This window comes from Rhipicephalus microplus, chromosome X, assembly GCF_043290135.1.
Source record: "Rhipicephalus microplus isolate Deutch F79 chromosome X, USDA_Rmic, whole genome shotgun sequence".
Lineage (NCBI taxonomy): Eukaryota > Metazoa > Arthropoda > Arachnida > Ixodida > Ixodidae > Rhipicephalus > Rhipicephalus microplus.
This window is the reverse complement of record NC_134710.1, coordinates 242,008,209-242,034,668: the sequence shown is the minus strand read 5'-3', so window position 1 is coordinate 242,034,668 and position 26,460 is coordinate 242,008,209. Positions and strand designations below refer to the sequence as shown.

Genomic DNA, 26,460 nt, shown 5'->3' with positions numbered 1-26,460 from the left:
GAGACAGATAGTTAGGTGAGCAGATGAGATTAGGAAGTTTGCAGGTATAAAGTGACAGCAGCAAGCACAGGACCGAGTTGACTGGCGGGACATAGGAGAGGCCTTTGTCTGGCAGTGGGTGTAGTCAGGCTGCTGCTGCTGATGATGATGTCATAGATGCTTGTGGTAGCTATAGTAGTTAACAGTGAGAGTGGAACCACAGAAAGTGATGCGACAGACAGAACCTCATGACTGAATGAACGCCTAACTTGGGCTAAGGTCGCCTACTCACGGCATAGTAGAGTTAATGAACACCGCTGCCCGGCCAGAGGGAAACGCAACGCGCGTCCTGTCTTCTCTTTGGCCGGCCACAATTATTCGCGGGGCGAGCTTAAATTGGTAACGGGGAGCTAGGCTAAAAAGGCGTGTTTCAGAGGTTGCAGAGCTATGTTTTGTATGGGGGATGCTATGTGCGACGCTGACACTCGTTGTAATGTTGCCACCAGAACGTGTGTTAAGACGTCGACTAAACTGCACTTCTGCTATTGGAAATATGCCATATGTGACGGACACTTAGAAACGACGCGTTGACAGAACTAATCCCAGATGCCATGGTCATGATTCACTATTGCACTTTACCAACAACGCTGCGAAAAGTCGGTGGCAGATTTAGGAGGCGTATTTTTTACAGCGTGCATATTATGTGTCCATGGCGAAGTTGATAGCGTGCCTGACATCAATTGTCGATTCAGAAGTCATGGTTTCAAATCCTGTTGACGCAACACTTTTTTCTCTGTCTTCTGATCATGCGCATTCTTTCAACGTCCTTTCTGTGACGAAAATATGCCATCAAAGTCTTGTTGAATCTTGGCATAAAACACTTTCGTGTTAAAAAAAAACTGCTTGTTTGTCCGAGGCTGTTTCACGACCTCTAAACGTCTGATTTGAGTGATTTAACGAAGCACCCACAATGCCACCTTTGTGTGGCATTGTGGGTGCTTAAGCGTTCATCGGGGTAGAAACGAGGACTGTGTTTCCTATATAGCGGCATGCCATTTATACACGCATGAAACAGCTCTCGCCATGCTATCACTGGAAACACAGATCTCCTATTCAAGGTCGCGCTTCTATATTAGCTCTACTGAGCGCTTTTGATCTCTACTACCACGCATCGCTTTGAAAATATACCGTTGATTACTTTATCAGTCATTCGATCCTGTAGCTCTTCGTCGAGCCCGCTGATAAAAAAAAGAAAAAGAAGAGGAAGAAGAAGATGAAAGCGGGCCCACAGTCTGAGCAGTGTCTGCTTGATGTGGTGCAAAGCGGCTTATCAAAATAACAATGAAATACGAAGTTTCATTAAACAGTTACAGGAATGCATAATAAGAACTCTTATTTTTCTTACAGTACCCGAGCATCTAGGAGCTCAATGGACTTGCGAAAGCTGGCTCATGCAGACCCCAACGAATTAAAAAAAAGTACATGTGCGGCCTTGCATACACTCAGTGGCCTTCATCGGGAAACATTATTAACTTTCGTTATCGTTCAACAGTAAAATCACATTAATGAGCCAGCTAATTGCGTACCTTTCACAAACTACTAAAGCACGTGCGCTCCGTGTAAAAAGCAAGCAATGCATGGTTTTATTGTGGCTTCGTTAGTCATCGGACACTGTGTGCGTATACCTCAGTACCTGGCAAGGCGTACAGTTAATTAGCTAAATAGAGCTTTAGTGTGCACAGCTTGTGTGTGTCCTACCGGCTTGTATTACGTTTAACTTGGGAGATACAGCCTCCGTCTCACACATTAAACTAAGCGCAGAAAACTAAGGCGAACCAGGCGTGCGCAGGTGCTTTTTATCCGTCTGTTTTACGAAAGCTTAAACTAATGCAGCCATTACTGCTCACGATACGGCCACGATTAAAAAAAGAAGATTTAAATTAGCAGTCGTTGACGACGTCGTTCTCCAAAAAAAATATGAAACGAAATTAGGTAAATTTCATACACAAACTGTGTGCATAATATAGTTTTGGCGATCGTACTATCCGCCCTGATTGTTAGTTTGTTTGATTTAGACGTATGCGGGAATAAAGCCTTGCGAACACCTTCGACTGCAGGACGCGTCTATATCCAGGGACAACCTTGTGTGGCTTTGAAGCAAAGGTTACGGCTGCACGACCAATCCACTCTGCAACCATCACTGCTCAGTATACGTAAAAAAATGCCACGCAAAACGCGCGATCTCACATTTGTAGCTTCCACTTCACCGCCACAGTGCAGTGGTCTAGAACCCAGCGAGGCGATCTAAAAAACCGCCAATTTAGAGCCTGCCATCTTTCAGCTGCGACAAGTGTTGCAATAAGGCACGTGATTCAGTATCGAGTTGACATGTGATACACCCGTGTTATGACTGAAAGTGGCGCGAAAGGTTTAGGCGGCTGAAGTCATGTATTAGGAATAGAAATATTGATGAAGAGGCACTAACGGTAAGCAAAAAATCGAAAATGCTCTGGAGTGCGCACGCGGCGTTACTCTACGCGAGGGCATCTCCCATTCATTGCTAGCATAACGACCAGGTAGCGCAAGGCAGTCCATCACTTGCGCTTCTGTTTCTTGAGAAGAAAATTAACAAATTTTTTTTTTTGTGTGTGCGGATGGCAGAAGGCTCGTTCGTTTGTTATCGTCAAGTGAAGCTGTACGCTGGTAGTCTATTTTGGCTTTCCCAGTTTCAGAAAAGTGCACCTAAAGAAAACAAAGACCACACACATACCTTTGTTTGCTTGTTAGAGATGCGCCTCGAACATCTTCATTACTCTAATGGAACGCGGAACTCGCTAACGCGATTAAACTCGTATTTTTCTTGTAGCCGCCAATCGCACTTTAATGGAACACAGCGTTTAACTCATGTCTGTTAAATATCGAAACATTCATCACGAAGGCGCTTTAACCAATATGCATTGGATGGCAGCTTACAGACGTGCCGCCCAGTTTCGAAGCAACGGGTGTCATGTCGTATTTGCACCGCGTTCAATTCCATCCAATCTAGATCCACGAAAACAGGTCGATGCAATAACGCAGCGTGCGGCGCATGTTTAGCAAGGGAGACGGCCAAGCGGTGTTCCAGACCACTGCAGCGCCACAAAGGTTGCCCCCGAGTGTATACCTACGGGCGCGGCGGCGGCGAGGCCGTGGGCGGCAGAGACGTCTCTCCTCCCGGGAGGGCTGCCATCCGGCCTGCACGCACCTGGCTGTGGCGTTGCCCGCGCCGCAGAGCTCCCTGCCGCGACGGCCGCCCACTGGATTGGCACTGTGCGTCTTTCCATCATCGCTGCGGCCCCGTTGGCCTGGGCCCACGTTTGGCGCCAGCCTGCACGGACCTGAGGACGATACAGAAGGGAGGGAACGTACCAAAGGCAGTGAAGAAAGGACAAGTAAAAGTTTCGTTTATGCAGTGGTCATTCGTACCTTTCGCGACATTAAACTTCAACGTTGGACATTTAATAGGTTATTTTTTTAGGACGTTGGCTTCATTGCTCACATACAGGACACAGCTGGGCAGCTTGACGAAACAATAACAAAAAAGGCTCATTCAAAAAATTAGACATCGTGACTCTTTTGCTCCCGTCGACTTCTATATAGAGACTTAGAAGAGCCGGGAGATCTGGAACTATGCGAGATCTAGGAGGACTCCTCACTCCGCAGCCGCAGCGCAATGACTGTCACGTCACACGAATTGGCATACCGTATATCTCTCAAGAAATATAAGATTCAACCGTTTTGTGCCAGGTCAGCTACCACGCAAACGTCGTGCCGTAAATGAAGTAATTGTAGCACCAGACCAGTTTAGCATTCTGGAAATGGTTCTTTTCTCGTGAGTGACTATCGCTCATGCTCCTGACCTTTTTTTCATCCCATTAATTTAAAAAGATGCACACAAATTGCATGGTATAGCGCAATCCTACCATTTCTGTCTGAAGATAGAACAACGCTGTTTTCGTCACTGTTGTTAAGGCAGCTGAGGCATTGAAGGCAGCTAGATTCACACGAATAATTAATTTTTTTTTTCTGAGCTCTGAGGAAACGTAGCATTGCGGACGGGGACAACATAAGGAAGCAAATAACACTCCCATGGCGTTATCTCGCCGTGCCTATACTGGCTTGCCATGTTCTTTATAGTATTCAATTTGCACAGTAAAGTACTGTGACTTAGCACCATAAATGTTATTCGCTTCTTTTTGTTTTCCTTGTCCGTATCGCACTACTTAATGCGAACTAATTACACACTAACTATAGCCCAAATATAAACTGCTCACATTACGCAAAACGGAGTGTTTTATTTCTAAGCAGCCGCGCTGTGGTCCTTATGCCGAGCTTTTGTTACTTGCGTAACAGAATGGCTACATCGGGTCTGAATATAGTACTGCTGTGAACACAAGCTGTGGTATATTGCTTAGATTAAAATGTCTCGCCTTGTAAACATACTTGAAATTACGTAAATCTTCAATAACTGAATATGAAAAAAAGCGCCATTCTTTGTTAGGGGCTCGTAGGGCTTATACGCAACGGGACACCCATTCACAGGGCTTTTATGTGTACATATAGTTTCACTTAAGAATATTTAGATTTTACTTCTCAATAGTATAGCTGCCTGGTTTGAAAAAAATGATTGCAAAGAATGATTGCAAGAAAGTTTTTCCGACACTATAATGGGCTCGTAATGACTTCTCTGTGTTTGGTGCCTTGTGAAACTGAAGTGTTACGATTGGGAGGCGCATGTGCTATCCGCATAGTGATGCCGCGGGACCACGACAAGAACCTCGTTTCCTGCATCTGTTTTAAACGATTACATCTATGTTTGCCATTTCGTTTCCGGAATCTCTCACCGGGAGAGCGCCGCTAAATGGCATTCGATTGCAAAATAGAGCAAAAGAAAACCACGTAGATACAGCAAGAAGACCACACGTGCGCCCGCGCTGTCTCTACGTGAATTTCTTTTCGCGATATTTCACAATAAACTACCAACTAGACCTGTTTTCTGTACTACGGCATTCGATTGTTAACTCTGATTACGCCCGCAATCGGCAATTAGTCAAAGTGAAATATTGAAATGGGTTCCTAAAAATTGAGGCCCGGAATGAAAGGCGGGTACAAGCCGGAATCGTATCAAAGAAAAGCAAGACGCCATCCAGGGCGTCACAGGTGTTTTTGATGAAAATGATCCGCAATAAAATAATGCAGTTCCTCAGCTTGGCGAAGCAGTTCATTGATAAAGTTAGCGTTCATGTCGTATTGGTTTTTCCCTCTATATCCTAGTCTTCATAGAAAAAAAAGTTAATGTAACAGTTTTTAAGCTATCTTAATACTGAAACGTGGGTCATGATGGTGCACACTAAAGAAAATTCATGTTATGTTGCCACCCTGCCTTCATCTTGCGGAGGATATTGTAGAAAGGCTGAATCACTTAAAAGTGTGAGCCTGATATCCCGATAAAACAATTGAACTTTTCATTGGCTTGTGCTTTCGTAGGGGAAGTTCTCGTGGACATATAGATATGTGCTTCGCAGTAGGGAAGGGATTGTCTTTGGAAGACACAAGTGTCAATTATCCTCATTCGAACACCTGTTGCTTTCCAGTGTTAGGGTTTAGCTTCAATTACATTTCACTTGCACAGGTATCGAACAAATGTGCGATTACACCAAACACATGTATAGTCATTTAGGGCTCATTATTATTTTTAATTAAACACACACACACACACACACACACATTCAGAATGAAGAATTTAGGACAGGGGTAGACAAACTGCAGCTCTTATACTTGAATACTGTGCTGCTAGACCACCGACTTCTTGATCAAGCAGTTATGCTTATGTAAACGTATGTAACGTAGCCTTTTGAGAAACCTAGTAGTTAACACAAACGTGTGTATCGGTCATCCTTGAAGATGACAACGTAGTTTCCTAGCCCGGAATATAGTCAAAATGTTTTTTTGCAACTGAAGTATGTATATCCTAATAATGATATCTGAAGATACACGTTTTAAAACAATACGACTATTTAGGCACGGCGTAGCGTTGACGCCGGAAATTTAGACCATCTCGTGTTCTTTAACGTGCACGGACATCGTACAGTACACGGCCATCTAGCACTTCGCCTCGGTCAAAATGCGACTGCTGCGGCCATAATTGAACCTTCAACTTTCACGTCAGCAGCTGAGCACCGTAATCACTATACCACCTCGGTGGACTAGGCCTCTCTCGTCCTGCGAACCTCTTTTCTGACTCTTCGAATGTGCTTGCTTGGCTACCCCTGGATGAGGATAGCTTGCATGGCATGCGCTCGTCAGCGGTGGGAATCGACAGGGCAGTACTCACCCCCCGTGCGGCGCCACCGCCGGCGACGTGTGTGGGCGTCGCGTCGCGTCCTCGCGGCCAGGCGGCGGCGGCGGCGCCTGGCGCTGCGGATCTGGCGCACGTGTGGGTGCGATCCGCGCACGCAGCGCGGGAGCTCCGACGGACTCCAGCGGCCGTCCACGCAGGTGGCTCCGGGGGGCCCGTGCAGGATGGTGTAGCCCCGGCGGCACTCGAACATGATCTGCCGGTTGTTGCTCACGCGCCGGACGTACGGTCGGTAGTCGTACATTCCCATGTTGCCGACCAGCAGCACGCGGCCGTGCTCGATCGAGCCCGGGAAGGGGCAGTAGACTGACCGGGAGACACGGGAGAGCAAGCGGCGCCGTTAGTCCCTTTGCTGTGCATCTGCGTGCGCTGCTTTACACGGGATTCCACGTCCCGAAGATCGCGTGTTTTCCACTGACTCAGGCGCACTTGGTAATCGAACACGCTTTCTGTGGTTTTCATTGTTGCGATCATGCGTTATCACGGGGCACCGCTTCGCGAGACGACGACACAATGCGCAGTATGAGAAATTTTGAGAGTAGACTAATTGGAGATCACTAAAGGGTGGGCTTTACGAGAGGCCACGTTGGCCGAGCAGCTTGCCAGCATGATGGTCAATATCTGTTTTCATAGAAATCCCCTAAGGCTGCACGGCGACATCGGTAACAAGAAAAATATTGTAGGGCATCATATACTTCTAAAAAAGTGACATTGTTGTCGTACATCGACACCAGAGGTACTTACATTGCGTAAGCCACGCAATATGTAGCGTCATTTACAATAACCAGCAACATTAAAAAAATATATGTTTCTTCCTTAGGGGGCCAAGGGTGAAATTCGTCGTGGTATGACACATAAACGCGCAATTGTGCTGTCTTTACTTACTTAGAACTGCGATACTTTCAGAACGAGCTGGGACATTGCAGTCTGATGCATTGCATCAGCCTTTGAAACACCTGCATGCAGTGTAGGTCAACCCGCTGTGCCGGTGGTTCATTTACGACCGAGGGTGCCCACTTTTTTATCTGAATATATTGATGACAGCTTGGAGCATTGCGATGTGCCTGAGAGTGCTGCTCAATATATTTCCTTTTTCTAGGTCCGATGTTGGCCATCAAGGGGTCGGTGCCTGTAAAAAACCACTTTCAGCTTTTTTTTTAGATGTCCAGTGTGACAGGACTTCCAACTGCACATTTATCTTGTGGTTGCGGCCTAGCTATAAAGCTTCTTTGCACAGTATTATTATATACTTAATGTGACTTGCTATTTCCCTGAAATAAATGGCAACCCAACCAAATAAGTTTTTTGATTAACACATCATAAACATGGCAAGTCTTAAAAGAGCTCAATGGTCAAACCATTTGATGACATAATAATGTTTACGCCTGGCAGTGCGAAGCTTCACGCCAGGGATGCACAACACATACACCAATGTTAAGCTACTCAGTTTGTCCACAAGATGTGTACCAAGCGTATACAAACATTTTACCCACCACCCTTATGATATCACTTGGCTGTTGTCATCCATGTGATAAGTTAGGCCACTGAGTACTCCTGTTCTAAAGGCCAGAATAAAAAAAAAACTCCAATTTCCGCACCTGTATGACGTAAAACTTAAGCTCAGTGATGTACAAATTGGAGAGAAACATATTGAATATAAGCAAACAGCTGGGACGACTGTCAGTTTGGAGTTTTTCATCAGCGCTGTGATAATGACCTACCAAATTCAGCCGGTAAGCTTGCGCTTGAGCACGTCATGCAAAAGATGCCAGTTTCAAGACAGTTTGTTTCATTCTGAAAGCACATAGCGTTATTTACATCTTCTGTATTTAGGGGGGAACTCATCTCAGTCTAACGTTGTCCTGCGTCAGGCGTAACCGGAAGAAACGAGAAAAAAAAGAAAAGGCGGTAGCCTGCGCACAGTGTAATAGGCAGCGATGTCTCATAGACGTACATAGAGTTACTCTATATGCTACCTTTAGGTAGCAGAGTTACACCACTGATAGAACTCGCCGCTCGCGCCCTCATTCGCCAAGCGCGCATACGTGCGCAAAAAAACATTCATCCAGGAAAAGCCAACTTTACGGCCACGCGAGTGCTTGCGACCACCACACCACTGGCGCCACCACCATCGCCGCCCAAGCAGTCCGACGAGGTGATCTTGCTGAGTGCAGAAGTACTTTTTCGTTGGTGTCGTGATTGTGTCCTTTGTTCGTTTTTAGGGAACGTGAGTGTTAATGGTGTCTGTGCGGGGCAACGCCAGGACTCAGTGCTGCGTAGTTGCCACGATGACCGGCTCCCACAGCTACATATAGATATACCGAAAATTCTCGTTTGCTTGCGTTATTTCTAAAACATGGAGGGATAGGTCTGGAGATTGTTTATCGAGCTACCTGCTTAATTGTGTAAAGCAGCGAAAAACTACGTGGAATGAGCGATTTGCGGAACTTAAGTTGTCGCGAATCATGTACACGATCCTCGACAAATTAAGTCAAGGTTTTCTTCTTTGCTATTCAAAACAAAAATGTCGTCCTATGGTGACCATTATTTATTCGAGTTTTCCTTTTTTCCTTCGAAGCGAAAGTAATTGTGCCAACGACGTCATGAGCAAGCGAGAAAACGCACGGAGTGGCTGGACTGTAGCTGGACTGCGTCGGCTCCTACATTCGGAAGGGGTGGCTTTCTGGCATGACTTGAACGTCTCAGCGAGCAAGATAACAGACATGCGCAACTCTGCTACCTAAAGGTAGCATACACAGTCACTTTAGAAGCACACACAAACTGCAGTTGAGTGAGGATATTCTAGATGGCACTGTAACGCTACTCTCCGATTGGCTGCTGCGCGAGAAAGGAGCACCTCTCTCAGTCTCCTGGATCGTCGCTGTACGTGGTGGATTGTTGGTGGGGCATGGACGAAGCAGAGCGGCGCGTGGAGTGCGCGGCTGCTCGTGCTCATCATTTCGCTGGCGGGGCATAGACGAAGCAGAGTGAAGGGCCTTGGTGGCTCATGCTTGCCGCCAGACATAAAAAAAGGACAGGCAGCCAAACGGACAGACTCATGGACGCATGCACATACGGATGGACACATGGACGGGTGGACGCACACACGGACGGACGGACAGATAAACGGACGAATGCACGGACGAACGCACGGACACACAGACGGACTGACAGGCAGACGGACGGACAGACACACAGGCAGACATACAGAGAGACGTACACAAAGACAGATGGCCAGCCGGACAGACAGACACATGGATATACATATATACATACATACAGACGGACAGACGGATGCATGGATAGATGGATGGACGGACGCAAGGACACACAGACAGACAGAGAGACAGACGGACAGACAGACAGACGGACAGATGGACACACACACAAAGGGACAGACAGACAGACAAACGGACAGACAGACAGACAGACAAACGGACAGACAGACAGACAGACAGACAGACAGACAGACAAACGGACGGACGGATGGACGGATGGATGGATGGACGCTTCGCCCACTCTCATCATTCACTCTGTAGATATGCTGTGATTTTTCGTTACAGTATACTGTAACGAAAATGCCAATTTACCTACGCCTTCAAATTAGTGGGCCTAATATTTCAATCATCTATCCCCATAAAGACGTGCTATGGTAGGAAAGAAAAGCATTGGAAGTATAGTCATCACTAACTGTTTGGTGTCGCAATAGCTCAGGCAAACGGTAGCTCCACGGCTATATGACGTTGCTCTGCTGTGAACGAGATCGCAGGTTTGATTGCAGCCGCCTTCTAATAAAGCAGAATACAAAAACACTCATGTACTAGGCATAGGGTGCTCACGGAGAAAATCCTCATCGAGGCGTTCAACAATAGACTGCAATAGCGTCTCTGAAAAACGCGATCGTGATTGTGACACCTGAGGTCATTAATTTAAGGCGTGTATAAATAAATTCTTTACGATCTACAGAGAAGAAATAAGCGTATTACAAATTTGCAATTTTTTTGAAGATAAACCTTCCTAGAACATGAAAAAATAGTAAAAAAATGATCTAATTCAAAAGAAGAAAGTATTGTAAGTGCGATCGGCAAACTAATGCACCCAGTGAAATCGTGTTAACAGTTGTGAAATGACTTCTCGAACTTGTTGCTGATCAAAAGCTCCCTTTTCTCAGCATAAAGAAACAAAAAAAAGAAAGGAAGGAAGGAAGGAAGAAAGAAATAAAAAGAAAGAAATAACACTTCACTCCTATGGTTAAGGTGGCATCTCATACCGCAGGGTATCACTATAGCGTGAAGTGTGGCTTCTATGGTGCAGTTTCTGTGTATAGACCTTTGATTCAGTTTGTTGACGCACTTACAGTCCCCAGCTAAATAAAGCTAACGAAGTCTGAGGCCCGAGCTCTCTCTTGGCTGGTCGAGGCTTGGGAGCGAGTTGGAACACTCAAGGGGGCAGGAATGTAGGGGAAGAAAGAGCGAACGGGAGGAACGGGCAACTGTCGCGCGTTCAGCCGATCGGTGCCTCGAGGCATCGTCACCGTCCTTTTTCCTTCGCGAATGGCGCTTCGGCGTTCAATGCTCTGTCGCGTACTGTTGCTCATTAAGAAGGCTGCTCCGCCGGCTTGGGAGAGCAGTGTCTAACTTGACATGTGATACGCGTCTAACAAGAGCGTGCCGTGAGGTGAGGCAAGGAAAGAATATATACTCGTGATGGAAGGGTTGTACCCAACAGGTGTGGAAAACCCGGGTAAGTTGCGCCAACCCCAACAAGGCCTGCACCACCCAAACCACCAAAACGCACCGCTGCCACCACGAAATATTTCCCCGACGTGAAATTCCTGGTTCCGACCGTACACCGCGGTATAGCGGGGATGTATACATGCCACGAGCGGAGCGAACTGCCAAAAAGGAAGTGCGGGCGTGCAGGTGTAGCATGCATAGAAGCACGGGCAGAGAGTTCGGATTGCGCTACTGGTGTGACATGACATGCAAACAGTTCATAGTGAAGAACCTCCTGTCATGGTAAACTATATATATATATATATATATATATATATATATATATATATATATATATATATATATATATATATATATATATATATATATATATATATATATATATATATGTGTGTGTGTGTGTGTGTGTGTGTGTGTGTGTGTGTGTGTGTGCGTGTGTGTGTGTGTGTGTGTGTGTGTGTGTGTGTGTGTGTGTGTGTGTGTGTGTGTGTGTGTGAGGGAATATAGCCTCGAGCACGTGCCCTAAGATGAGTGTAAAAAGGACGTGAATTGCGACGAGGCTGGTCTGGATGCACACAAAAGAGCCGCCGGCAGTATGCCCCCCCCCCCCCCCCCTACCTGTGACATCACGTCTGCACTGAATCAAATACCTGTTTTGTCGTGGTAAAACACTGCGCCTGCACAGAAACTAACAGACTCGCTTTCAGGTCAATTTTGGAAAATCTATTTTGCATAATGCCGCCAATCGAACCGCCTTTAATGTGCTTTCAGCCAGATACCCTATTGAAGGAAAAAGGAACAGGAGGGAAATGAAATGCAGGGATGTTAACCAGTATAGAGCGACATGGTATGCTACCCTAGACAGGGGACTAGGTTGAGGGTGTTTGAAAGATGGAGCGACAGAGAGGAGAGCACGCGCACGCAAGGCCGCGAGGTTGGAAATGATACGAGGTGGTTATGATAAGATGGCCATGAATAGGCCCTTCATGCACATACGCATCCCAACAACCAAGTTTTATGATGTAACTGTTTCAACGTCTTCCTTCATGACCCTGTATATTATTCAGTTCTCGTTTCTTAGTTTCTTCCGCGCATTCACACCAACCCACCGAGTTTTATAAAATAAATTTTCTCCATTTCTCTCCAGACGTGCGCTCAATCTACCCATGCCAAAATTTTCTTGACAATTGGGTCCCCTTGAAAGAGCAAGAGGGGTAAGATAATAATCAACTGAATTTATACACTACATTTACCTTTCTCACGAGCTCCTAGTGTGAGCGTCAGTCACAAAAAAGAGTGGTTTCGCCCCATGTAAAAGCCTGGTGAAAGAAGGGTGTGTTTATTCGGGCTTCGCTCGACTAGTTGACGTTTCTTCGAGCAATGTGTGAGTAAACACTTTCTCTCCGGTGTAACGAGTCTCTAGAATAGCGTAGTCCGGGTGGTTCATCTGCTTGTTCGTTCAGAGTGTTAAAACGCCGTCCATGACTAGCTTTTGTACTCTGCACATGCCCACGTTAAGCATTAGACGGTCATTTTACGCGTGTGAAGCGCACACACCACCATGTCAGTATAGTACGCCACTGGACTGAGTCGAAGATTTCTTGACAAGTTAAACGCGCATGCTTTGTCAATGAAAGATGCTTAACGAAATAATGACGGCTGACCTAATGATGCATATACCAACAGAACGAGTGCAATACTCTTACGTGCACTCGGAGAAACAAAAGTTGCATACACCATACAAGCAGGTTATGGTGAGCCGAGAAAATGGGTGCGGTAAAGATAGCGGCGTCGACTCGACGAAAGAAGACGCCCCTGTAACGTACTAGAAAAAAAAACGAGTAGCAACGAGTGAATGGCAGCCATGTGAGCTGTATGGAAATGTTTACGTTACCCAACTTGTTGCCAGAAAGCTTCTGGAGCAATACTTCTTTTTCTGTCGCATAATGCAGCGAAAGGTCACGTATTCTCTTTTAAGCTTTCAGCTTGATTACTAAACTATAAAGCACATAACCTGCACGACAAAGTCACATAAATAGGGTATAGCGTGGTCACAGACAACGTCTAATTTGAAGCCGGCAAATATAAGGCATTTCTTCAGCTACAACTAAGGTATGGAAGCCACAAAGAATAAGGAAACTAAGAGCGGTTGTGCAGAGCAATTACTGCCGTTTTCGCACCGCTGCACAGCCTCTCCGTGTGGTCATGCGCACCCCGTGGCTCGAAATGAAACGCTTGGCTGGCGACAAACTGGGATTGCGAGCCCAGATTCAAACTGCCAGAACTGAAAGAAACAAACGAACTGAAGAGAGAGATATAAAAGAAAGAATTGAAAGTACGAGGTGGGAAGAGAGGAGAGTGCAATTCGAACTGAGGGTCTTATGCGCCACCCGCTCTAATTCTCGCGCCGCTAGTTCGATTAAGAGTTTCGCGGGTCCAGTTGTCTGAACGCGTACCTGCTGACTCGGGCACGCACCTTTTCTCGAAGTTCTTCCTGCTGTGAAGCTCTCGCGTATGCGGCAGCGCTTACCTTGGCACCTCGCGTCACCGCTCTTTTTAAGCCCCCCTCCGCGAATGCCTACGGCTTCGATTTTCCCCGAAGAGCTGGTATTTCTCTTTATTCGAACTCGCATCGCTAACTTGGCATTCCCATTGTTCATCAAAGTCGTCGTCTCGAGCACTTTTTCTTTAAGCACGCTGACGAGCCTGCTGTATACTGAGTATGGCTTACTAACCACTTTCATTCCCCTGCCGCCGAGCACGCTGATAAGTTTTCTGGTGTAACAAAAGCGACGTAGAAGCGCTTTCAAGATACCTCATCTCCAGTGAACGTCATGAAATGTCTCCTAATTACGCTTGTTTCTAATACTGTTTTTTTTTCTTGATAGATGACTGCGCGTCAGCACGAATTCTATAGCAACGCACCGTAGAAAAATCACGAGTCGAGCTAACAGTAGCATTGATTTAAAACTAATTAAGAAAAGCGAACCAAAGCGGGTTTTCGTATATGGTGTTACGTCATAAATGCGTGTAAGAGTAAATGAAAAGGAGACGGGTTTTCTTCTGCGTTGCAGGGATCAGGTCTAAGCATCTCATTAACGTCATGCGAAGAGTGTTGTAACGATAGCTTCCTAATATGAGGATCAGTGTATAAGACTACACAGAGGTCGAATAGTATAAGTTACAGTTGGCAAAAATAGCTATAAAACAGTTATAAATAAAATAGAATGCGGAAACGAACTCTTGTGTTCTCTGAACAGCTAAACGCAGATTCACAGGGTCTCCGATGTGTCCTAAATTACTGTAGACGAGGGATCTTATACCAAAGCAATTGCCCTGAACGCCTGCTTCCTCACAGTCCATCGGTATTGAAAACCAGATGAGCTGCCCTTCACCTAACTTCAGTGCCTTGCTGTAAGTCCTGCTTCTCTCTGTCTTTCACTCTTTTTTCTCCTCTCTGCATTTATGGTAACGAACCCGGAACGAAGTATAAAGGCATACTTTCACTGTCGTTTTCATACCTCCTATTTCAGTCTTTGCGCTGGGTACGGAAAAATTTCGGTGTATAGCATGGCTCTTTTCAAAGCTGCATGGCTCGCACATCAGGCAAGTCTGAGTAGGTCCATTCACTCGCAGTTGAGTCGTACTTTTAGAGCAATCAGAAATAGGTTGCCACGGAAGCTGTTAGCTAAATCAGGTTTGTAAAGTTCGCAAAAATACGGCGTCACACACGTAACATAGTAGGTCTGTCTCAACGGTTCCGAGCTCATGAAAGAGGGAGGGGAATACACCTTATCGTAAAGATATGCAGCTGTGTTGGAACGAACTGCAGGATTGCAGCAACTATCAAAGCATGATCGGAACTACCTTAAAGGCAAAATGAAATCTCCGAGAGTGTAGGCGTGAATATTTCCAGCAGAGACGGGTAGATGGCTCTATGAGCTCCGTCCAAAAGAAAAGATGTTCGCCTGTCCGCGCAGTTATTAGGCAGCCCTGAAGGTTACCCTTAATAATTAGGAGTAAAATAGACGCGGCCTTCTGCATGCCCTTTGCTTAGGAAACTACGCAAGGGGAATTGGTATTTTAGTTAGAGTATTTCTTGAAGTCAGGCACGTGTCGTGAGATCGCGATTCTACGACGCACATCTTTTGCTGGTTACCTCGGATACAGCTCACTGTGTGCTTCCAGTAGACGACTAACAATATATGCCCTCTTGCTAAAAGCTGCTGGGACACAAATGTAACTTTTATCTCACGCTAGTACGTAAACTATATTGCTTAGAAACGGGGGGAGATCGGCAAAGCGAATGTAGTAGAAATAATTTTCAGGTCGCTATACTGAAAGCAGAGACCGCAGCTGAACATATTGAGAAACTCACGCTGCTTTGCACAAGAGCGCGATCCACCACAGAGCACTCGATTTAATAATTTCAAGAGTCCCAAGTTTTTCGCGAACAGACAGAGGCAGCTGCAGAACCTCCCGTTACCGTTTCTTAAAAATGGCTTCAAGTGAAACCGAGTACTTTAGCATAGCTTCTATGCAGCGCTGAAAACTTCTTTCTTTGCCCGCAACCGGAAACGTCGTGAAAGTATCGGAGGATGCATCAGCGTTCCTGCTAGTAACATCCTTGTTGTCTTTTTTTCCCTAAAGAAGTTCGGATGAAGTGAGATATTTGATAAAAAGGAACTCCCTCTCGTTCTCACACTTTTAAACTATGCGCAAAAGAGTCTTCAATATGGAGCTTTCCCGTGAAGCACCTTTAAAGTACAAGCGCCGAAATTTTCCGTTAGAAATACAGACGTATAAGAACGTAGGCCGACACGTGCGCCACTTGAAAACACAGAGGCCTTCTTTAGATATAGTGTAAAGCTTTTGCCAAAGGCAGTCCTTCGAGGAAGCTTGCACATGTGTCATACTTGTGATCGTGTGCATCCCAGATTAGTTTTTTGCCCTAAAGAGCAATTGAAATTGGCGCCTCATTGAGTTCCGTGAGCAGTGCACTACGTGAAATAAAAAAAAAAAAAAGATGCTGACGTGATGGTCGCTTGCATATGAGTAAGCTCTCTGTTTTTAAATCAGCAACTCGTAAACATTGGCTCGCATACTGTATATGAATGAAATATAAGTTTGTATAAGATACATCTTGAGTGCACTTTCATAGAAGTGAACAAGGAAACGTAAATCTCAGGACAACAGAAGCACCGAAGCATTGATGATTTACTATACTACTGGCATGCGGCAGCGTGGGCCACTTACGCCTTTTGCTTGTCAGACACTCGATAATGAAACTGTTGAACAGTCGGTGTGTGAGATTTACGCATGAGTGCGCCGCGCCCTGGAAATAATATATTATGAGTATTTTCCTGCTCTCCACTAGAGACTGCTGCGTGCGTGCCTAAGCACTCTGAGAGCGTTTTAGAACGGCGCGTTTGCACATCGCATGTTGCTCCACTTTTCATTGGAGCAGATTCAAATATGCTCGTATGCCACTGATGTCGCGCACCCGCAAGCACTCTCGCGAACGACGATCTCTTGAAGCTCGAGCGCGGTGTTCGCTTGTAATGGTTGCTCTCAGGAGACCCCCACTGGTAGATTTGTCTCTTCGGAGCGCTGTGTAAACACGTCGATGAGTACGAAGCGAGTCTCAAGTGCCTGTCAGTTGGGAACATCTGAGTAGGTACTCCTGGGCCGCTTTTCATAAGACGTTGGATTTGGCGCCTGCATCATGTGAGCTCCTCTGACAGCGTTTCGTTTAGAACTAGCAACACTTTAATGGAGCTATAGTGTCATAGTGAAGAGACAGGCAAAGCCACGGGCTGTGCTTCTTTCCCCATAAGTGCCCTCGGTAACGTTAGTTGTTACTGAGAGAGTGGCAGACGCAAGAAATGTAAACCGAACGGTCCTTTTGAAGGAAAGATGCACAGTAGTCAGAGCTCCTGCAACTACAGCGAAGAGATATGCTGAAGTAAAAAAAAACTAATAGAGTAACTTATGAGGATAACACTTGGCTCACATATAAAAATAAGCCACCAATTCGTAAGAATAGATCTGAGGTTGTACTGTTTATTCGCACTGACGCGGCCACCACGCCAAGCTCTCAGGATACAAACATTTCACCGAGTAACGAGGAATTTTTAGGTTTGTGGTACTGATGCCATAAATTTGGAACACACGCACCGGAAAATCATAAACATGATCACACCTTGCTTATCTTGAGAAGATCTAAATAGATTTTTTTGCACTATGAAAAACCAATAGAACATCGAAGCGAAAACGCCGGGGTCGATCGGGAAGGTCACGAGCTGCATTTGAAAAACCAAATGCCAAAGAGATTCACGTCAACATGCCAGAAGTCTATGCCGACATTAATACTATTGTTTAAGACACTCTTTTTAAACGGTGCATGCAATTTCAGTGTGATCGAAGAAACAAAGAACTGAGTGACTGACCATCGTTAGATTGTGAACCACAAATTGATGAAAATTGATGAGCATGTGAGCGGTGGATAAATGTTTCAAAAGTTGTCACAGCGCAAACCGAGATGCATAAATGGAATGTTTCTTGCCACAAGCAACACTACAAGTACACGGCAAAAAGCTTAATCACCACACATGAAAACCTGCCGTGACTGGTTAGGTAAAATCATTAGGTAAAATCATGTCGACAGCGGAGCCAAAAGGCAGCTGACATAGCTATCTTCGACACTTGCCGTCTTCGACGATCTCTCGCGTATTTTTATATGCACTCATATGTACACAACAGTGCACTCTTTTAAGAAACTTTCGCATGAATTCAGCCTTCTATAGACGTGACAGGTTTTCATTAGATGTAATTGGGAAATTTTCAGTGCACAGATCTTCTTGTAGTGTTGATTTTGACAATAAAAAGTCAGTTGAAAGTTAGCACCAGTCCTGTTGTTTTTTCCTCGACCATGTATAGCAACGCTATTAGATCTTTTGGTGCAATAACAGACTAGCACAAAAAGCCACGCGAATATATGTTGATAGCACAGTGTAGTAATTAAACGTGTGGGTAGGCTTAGAATAAAGACTTAGCAATCGGATTATTATTTACTTTTAGTTTGTAGTTTTTCGCAAAACGGCCACCACTTCACTGTCAGCAAGACAGTATGAATCAACTAGCAATAACAACAAGTGTTCCTGCGTGGATACGACCACTTGATCTCTGATTCATCAAATAACACCAACTTTGTACCAACAACCCTCAAAGAGTGCGTACTTCCCGTTTGCCCAGTGAGGTTGCCCTCGCTAATTTTGATGTGTTTAATGCTGGAGCAAAACAACACTTTTCATGAGCTTCTGTTTCATACGTAATAGTTGACCATGATACAACTGCATGGTGAACAACTTCTGATCAGACAGGCCACGAGTTCCCGTCTGATCAGAAGAGCTGCAGAGTGCGCGTGATCGTCAGCCAATAAAAAACAATTCTCATTAGCCAAAATATTAGTAAGATTGGCACGCAGCCCGACGTTTTTTTTTTCCTTTCAGACAACGGGTACACGCTGTGCTTTAACGGCTAGTGATCTTTCGACCACAGGTACAACGACTTGTTGTCGCAGAGATGACTGCTGCAAACCTTTCTTTTTTTCCTCAATTTGGGATAAAATAAAAGAGATGAATAGAAAGCGTGGGCACCACGGCTTACTAAAAGTGTCATCACTAGTTCGTTGTTGTCTTACTCACTCTCTCGGCACAAGGGCACAGCCTCGTGCGTCCAATTTCCAAACTGGCAAACGGTGACGTTGGGCCCCACCAGTTGGTATCCGTCGGTGCAGCGGAACAGTGCCCGCATGCCATGGTCCGTCTTGGGTGCGATCACGAATCCATGCGCAGGACGCTCCGGAAGGCTCTTGCATCGAGCTGTTCGCATGTTAACAGCCGCCAAGTGGAGGAAAAAAAAAACGCCACACAAACATGGTCAGACCCGTTTCAGCATAAATTGGTTCCATTACGTTACGCCGAGAAGTTTGAATTGAGACACGAACGCTAGAGCACGAGCGAACAATATTTTGCCTGCAATTTCTCACTTTCTTTTCGTCCACTCGCTTGCCGTTTTATTGTTTGTGAAGCGAATCTTTCCTGCTGGAGTCGCGCGTATTTACACTGTTGTCGGTGGTTAACATGCAGTGGAGGAATGGGGAGAGGGGAATCTAAAATAGGGATTGAGATTAAGCTCACGTGAGGAAATTGAAAAAAATAAAAATGTGCATGACGTATAACCCTGGCAGATCTTACAGCTATGCTTGGCTGGTGGCGGAAATAACGCATCCTACTGTGAATGTTGCGTAAGGTGAGGTGTAGCTTTTATACGATGGACGACAAATGCACAGTTATACGATAGACAACAAATGAGAGATGGACGTTTGCGGGCAGTCAGTAACAAGCACAACAGCGCCTGCTGCGCCGGAATGTGAAGTGCAGCCATGCAGCAACCGCGTAAAATGAGAACGCTCCAACTAGACGAATATAAGTACAGCATGACACGAAACAGTACAAATTTTGCTTATTTTGACAGTATCGGGGCAGGATTGGCCGAGAGATATTAACTTGAACGCCCAAAAGCCTTTGAAGTCACGAGTGTATTGTACTAATGGTGATGATGTGTGCCGATTGATGATGGAAGGCCCTGGAGTGGCTAAACAGTATCTAGAGGTAAGCATATGTTTTCCAAGCAACAATGTATTTCTAAGGACGTACACGTGTAATATGGCTGTATAGTGGCCTGGAAGATTTGCTGCAGAATGTGTAAGACCTATAAACTATAAAAAAAGATATGATGATAAAAAATGCATAGACCTAAACCATTTGAGATGATATGATGCTCCTAATATATTGTTACCTGACCTTAACTACAACGCAGAAAGCACACTTTAAATGCCTAATCAGCAACCTTTCAATATAGCTAAAATGGTTTATTTCTGATACTATTTCAAACTTTAAAATTGTAGATAAAGACGTACCTGAAGGAAGAATATTTCCATTTTCCATTATTCATAAATGTTGAGTGCCTTTTTTTCTCGACATTTCACAAAACTTTCGCACGCCATTTTAAGAATATAGCCCAATTCTGTTACCTGAACTGGATTACCTGAAGAGACGCAAATTACGCACTGTAAATCAAAACAAATAATTGACTCACTAATAATATTGTATCATAAACTTCTCAGCTAATAATTTATTGCACACCTTGTAATATATAAACATAAACCCAAATATTTCGAGGCACATCCACCTTGAATGTTCACCTTTCGAAGTCAGTACAACTTTTTCTGCAAGCTCTGTCAAACTGCGAAAACTAGTCACAACATAAAAAGGAAGCCACATTTTTACGCATTCGGCATACCGTTATTGAACCTACAGAAAACGTGGATCTTGACAATGACATAATTAGTGCTGGTAACGAGATTAAAAATTTCGGTGTTACTTTTACAGAAACAATGTCATGGAATAATCACGTAGTACAACACGTGTGTAACAAGTTAAATTCTATCACTGCAGTAATTAACAAAAACCATCAAATAATAATACAAAAACTAAACCTTTGATATGCAATGGCTCATTTTCGTCAACATTAAATAATTGTTACTTTGTATGGGGTAATACATCTTCTGACAATTCGAAAACAAAAAGAAAACTTAGTATATGCCAAAAGTGACTGGTTTGAGTAATAGCCAACGTTTCCAGTGTTTTCTATGCTACTCATACTGCCTCTTATTTTGAAACATTCGATATGCTTAATGATAAATTCATGCACATCTTTCGTCTTTCCCATACACGTCATCTCACCATACAGACTAAGAACATAGATTTCATCAGTTCGTTTCGCCTAGCAAGACGTCTTGGTTCCAGCCATTATGCCGAACAATGGAAATCAATCTGTATCATTCCAACTAGCCGCACTCATAGATAAGTACGCTAAATATGGCATAGCCGCTCAGACGGCTTCAACACGCATCTATCGCCCAATATTCTCGGAGGAAAATGGGACTTTGTCTCACAGTAACATCTAATAGTGATCATCAGTTGAAGTATGCTCTGTATGCTTAATATGTTCCCACATGGCGTTTTTTCTTTTCATTTTTAAAGTCTCCAGTTGACTTGCTCATATGCATTGAAAATAACTTTCTCACCTATAGCGCTTACCATCTTGGTTCGCATAATCTGAGGCTCCTATATTTCACGTGATAAAGACAACTGCTCGTTGCTTGGATAACTCATCTAAACTTACTCGTAGATTTCATTCGGAGAAATTTCACTTTAATGTCATTTATCTATGATCGTAGTGCGTTTTTGCTCTCTTGTCGTACTTTCTTCGCCTTCGCAATTTTTGTTTGCCTAACTGATCTTGTATAGGTGACATTACTTCTAATTATGACGCGTTTTTCTTTCCTTTCCCGCCCATTTTTCTTTCTAAGTCGAATCAACGTGTTACTATGTATACTCATTCATAAAAAGGCTGACAGATGTTTTTATAGTTCCTGCCATATTTTGCGTCTTTATAAAAAAGTTCATTTAATTCAAATGTGTTCTATTATCCACAATCATTTCATGTACTTGGCTTATTTTTGCTGCTGGATATTGTAGGGTGCCGGAGCTCTGTCAAGCCGCAGTATTGTGGCTTTTTTTTGGTTACTTCAATATTTCTCAATAATAAGTAAAAGGTGATTGATTGATTTCTTGATGCAAGCTTGCATATTAATGTACTGTTGTTTCAGTTACTTCTTAATAACCAAGCAACCTTTTAATTGTTGATACATTGAAGCTAAAAAAAAACTACTGGAGCGCAAATACATTTTATTGCAACTTGTTGGAACTCAGATACAGATGAAATTCAAAATTCATGGCTATTTTATAAGGTTTCATGAGTTAACGGGGCAACCCATGAAACACCATGCGTCTTAAGGTAGTTAATTAACAGGTTCATTGGTGATACCTTCTCAATCAGTTTATATTCAATTTAATCTTTTGTGCTAAGAATATTCATCTCCGAGAGTAATTCGACGCAAAAAGAAAGTATAACTCAACCACATAATACTGGTATTTTTTTCCTAAAGTTTGTTCACAATCCAAAAACAGTGAACATATTAATGACATTGTTTTGAATTTAACCTACTCCGAGCTTTTATTGTATACGCAGACGGTACAATTGCGGCCGCAAGTTACTGGTCTATCGACAATAACTATTAAATCTGCTGACTATTTATTTCACGATTGACGTATATACAAGCCTGTTAGTTGTCTTTTCCTCCAGTTGGAACCCTCTTTCATCAACTTTTTTCACGGGCCATTAGCTGTCGCCGCCTCTAGAAATGTGCAGTACCGAGCATATTTTCGAAAGTTGTTCCGGATATTATATATGTTGGAATGTGTCTATCACATTTCTGATATAAAACATGATAACTCACAATATCAATCATACAAGCTGTTGTCCTGGAACAATATTTTCAAATACACTAGGCTATTTTATAAGACGATGGTTTTGCTTGGCCTTATTACTCCGTCAGTGGCTTTGTTACGCCGTTTCTGTCGGTGGTTTATATATTACACCAACTCCGAGGTATCCGTCTTCTAGCCAAGAAGTGCGCAAGAAAAAAGAAAGCTCATTAAAAAAGACACGAACGGTTACGAATGACAAGTGTTCTCGTCCGCAATATTTTGTGTGCGACTTCTATTGAATTTTATTGATGGTGCCTTACATGTTAGTGTGTGTCTGTGCATCTTGTAAGAATTAATGAGCTGAATTTGTACTCTTACGAACACTGAGACGCAAAAAAAAAAATATTTTCAGAAAGGCGACACACAGGCTAGCTTTAACGTTTTGTGTCTACGTCTTCATTTTTTTTGGTAAATAAAGATGAATGATGCAGACATCATGCAATCAATATAAATTATTTCAAGTTCACCCTAACCTTGTAGTCAAGTTGTGGGCATTTTGCAGTTGAAAAATGCATTTCGGTTGTGCCTGGGATTGTTAGATTGAAGCAACTGCATAAATAACATGTAAAGCCAACAGGCAACGTGCAGCAGTACGTCTATTTCGTCCATTTATCACCTGTAATATTTCATTCCCTGCTTTGAGGACACAGCGCATAGCAATATTGACGACGGAGAAGGTTCCCAAGATGTGTACAAGGATGCGACCAGAGCAAGAAAAGCTAGGCAGCCACACAATCAGTATAGAAGCGGCTGCTGCAGCTGAATATGATAAGCTGCACTAATGACATATATGAAAGCCGTGCCGACCGATTCGCACCCATCCAAATTAATATCGCGGCGCGAAAAAGCTCTGTAGTGAACCGTGGTGCAGTTTTCCTTTAGCGCAGTGGCAGCAAGCTTGCGTGGGTCGTTGGTAACTCACCTGGGGCGCAGATTGGCAGATGTGTCCACGATCCGTTGTTGCATCGTGGGGGCGTAGAATTATAGGCCAGCTCGTAGTGGTCGTGGCAGCTGATGCTGAGCCGGCGCCCATGCTCCAGCCGGGACTCGGGTGTTGATAGATTCACGTATGCGTGCTCCAGCGTCGGAATCTTGCACGGCGCTGTATAGACAACATGTGCGTCACGTGTCAGGGACCGGATTCGCGAAGCACCTTGATTGAAATGGTGATTTTCATTTGGCCTACATTACTGACGGATTTCCTATCGTGATTGGCCGGAAGGTCATGGTTTCACCCATATTTCTTGGGTCCCCTGTGTGCGGGCACATTTTGTGAACATCCAAGGGAGACAATTTGTCAGGCGCCTCAAGTATGCCTTTGACCTTTTTACAGAAACCTTAGTGCTACTTTGCTGGTACAGAGAAGGTGATAACGTCACAAGCTGTAACAGCAAGCTTCGATGACCAACTTATTCACTGAAAGGACAGTTCCTTGAGGGTTTCTTAGCTATTCAGTTCCCGCCGCGGTTTTATAGGGGGTAAGGCACTCGGATGCCGACCCGCAGGTCGCGGGATCAAATCCCGGCTGCGGCGGCTGCATTTTTCATTGAGGCGAGAATGCTGTAGGCCCGTGTGGTCAGATTTGGGTGCACGCTAAAGAACCTCAGGTGGTCGAAATTTTCAGAGCTCTCCCCAACGGCCGCTCTTATAATCATATGATGGTTTTGGAACGTTAAACACCGCATATTATTATTAACATCTAAGAGTACAACATTTTACTTTGAGAGCTCTGGATAGCGGTATATGTTATTAGACGTGGTCGTGGAAACACGTAATTTACGTTTTTTACCTTTTGAAAGGTTAAATACAACTTTATGTAACGATGAAGTGTAGGCTTCCACTTGATCTTCAAGGTCGAGTGGATGCTTAGACTTTAAGTGCCTTACAGGATATATACAAAAATAGTGTTTATCGAATCATATACTTAGGATAAAGAGTAAAGTTCCTGTATTCCTAAAAAAATCTTATGCGTCAATATGTTCTGAGGCCAAATTTCAACAATACCTTGTGAAAGACATATATAGTGATAGAAGGTGGCTAGCAAACGAAAAAGATAAAGTAAGAATGAAAAAAATTGTGCTTCTTTAGACGGATAGGTCCGCTATATATTAAAAATCCTGGGGCCAAATTTCAAATTTCTATTTTAAGACCATTATTTTCGTTACTCTGTTTTTGTTTTTCGTACTTATCAATAGCTCGCGTGAATTCAGGCCTAAGCTATAGCTGTGATTTCACACAATACAAGACTGATGACACGCGAGTAATGGGAATCGAATATTGAACAGGGAGGTACAATGAGCCGAAAGTGCACGGTTGGTTGGAAGGTATTCTAAGTAAAGGAGAGAAAAGTGCTTTTAAACACTGTTATTCTTTAACGTAAGTGCAAGATATGACCTAGAAGCATTTCAGGATTTCTCACTCCATAAAATTTTGGTGTGCGGGAAAAAGAGTGGAACCTGCGTTCTCAACAGCGAAGTGCTGCAGTGGCGTAAATTACGGGGGCGGGATCAAGAGGGTACTGCCCCTTCGTGCTCAAGCAAGGGGGGCGGGCACCTCTTGCAAGTGGCCCGCCTCAAAATTTCACTTTTAAACATCAAATATTTTAACAACTTGACTGTTGAGCATACTGCATCCAACATTTTCAGTGCCTTTATTTTTTGTAGTCTGTACCGGTGCTCAATACCCCTCAGTTCTATGAGACCTAACGGCCAATTGATCGGCATGACAAGAGAATAGAACAATGCAATTACGTGAGCTGGGAATCTACGTTCGCTTTTGTCAAGCTAATTTCAAGACATGGCTTTTATTTTTTGTATCAGTGAAAATAAACCCTACAACACTGTCAAAACAAAATGGTCGCCCTGCAAGATGTGTGTCCCCCCTTGTGATCTTTCTGGATTTAGGTCACTGGTTTTGACCATCATCTGAAAATGAAATATGTGAGGTAGTGAAGAGCGTATACAAAAAGGTATTCCAAAGCGTCCTAATAAAAACGAAAGAAAGAGTTGTACGCACGGCAGCTGATTGCCTTCACGCGAAACACTGAATTGACGGCTGCTTCTAAAAACGCTCGCAATAGTTATAACGTAAGAGATGCTGGGGCAGACCACTCGCCGGCCGTGCCAGAATAATACTGGGGATCACGGAAAAACTGCGTTTTGGATGAGTGAGTGGCCAGTCATTTAGTCATTAGTTACTAGCCATCCAGCCAATTTTAGCGAGGCTAACAGTGACTATGCCACGTCAGTACCATCCTAATCAAGTAATGAATTTTTTAAATTTTTTTTCCAAAGCTTTAAATGAAATGTACTGGCAAAAAAAATGAAGTAACTATACACCACGAAGACATGCAATGGTTGTTTTCACGTCCTTTATCATGATTTATTTTTTTTATACATGACTCACTTGAAGCCGCGTCCATGCAGTTACAAGAGTTGGTCGCTTAGAACAAGGGATAACAGAACAACACAAAGATAACGGTTGACATAACGCCAAGTAGATCGCAGCTAATGTAGCACACGTTTCTCCTTAGAGGGTATCTCAGAAAACGGTGGTGGATGCCGCGGGGCCATCACTACCACTACTGACACTCATAAAGAGCCAGAGCAGAACGCCCCGCAACGTACATCATCGTGCATAAATAATTTCGGAGACGAAAACCTACAAGTCTTCGCTTAGTGTAGGTCTCACATCTCCTCAACAGAATGACAACTCCATCATCTGAATGCGCTCTGCAAGTCCTGGATTTCTTAGAGTCAGTCCTTGTAAACTTTTTTTAAAATATCGGACTCTGGTTTACATTTAGACAACCGCAGAGGAACTGATAGTGAATATTTCTCGGTTGTGACTGCCTGTAGTTGTGCGCGGTGAGCTCCGATACGTGTATGCG

The 26,460-nt window shown here is 44.1% G+C and overlaps 1 protein-coding gene across 1 annotated transcript in view; it reads right to left on the bottom strand.

Annotated features, from left to right (window-relative positions):
* Positions 1 to 26,460, bottom strand: part of LOC142776033 (sushi, von Willebrand factor type A, EGF and pentraxin domain-containing protein 1-like) — a 496,230-nt gene that overhangs the window by 160,192 nt on the left and 309,578 nt on the right. The window contains exons 9-12 of the mRNA XM_075878866.1: positions 23,494 to 23,673; positions 18,819 to 18,995; positions 6,353 to 6,682; positions 3,147 to 3,356 (exon numbers count right to left, since the gene is read on the bottom strand). Of these exons, the coding sequence (XP_075734981.1) occupies positions 3,147 to 3,356; positions 6,353 to 6,682; positions 18,819 to 18,995; positions 23,494 to 23,673 (897 nt within the window). The remainder of the gene's footprint in view (positions 1 to 3,146; positions 3,357 to 6,352; positions 6,683 to 18,818; positions 18,996 to 23,493; positions 23,674 to 26,460) is intronic.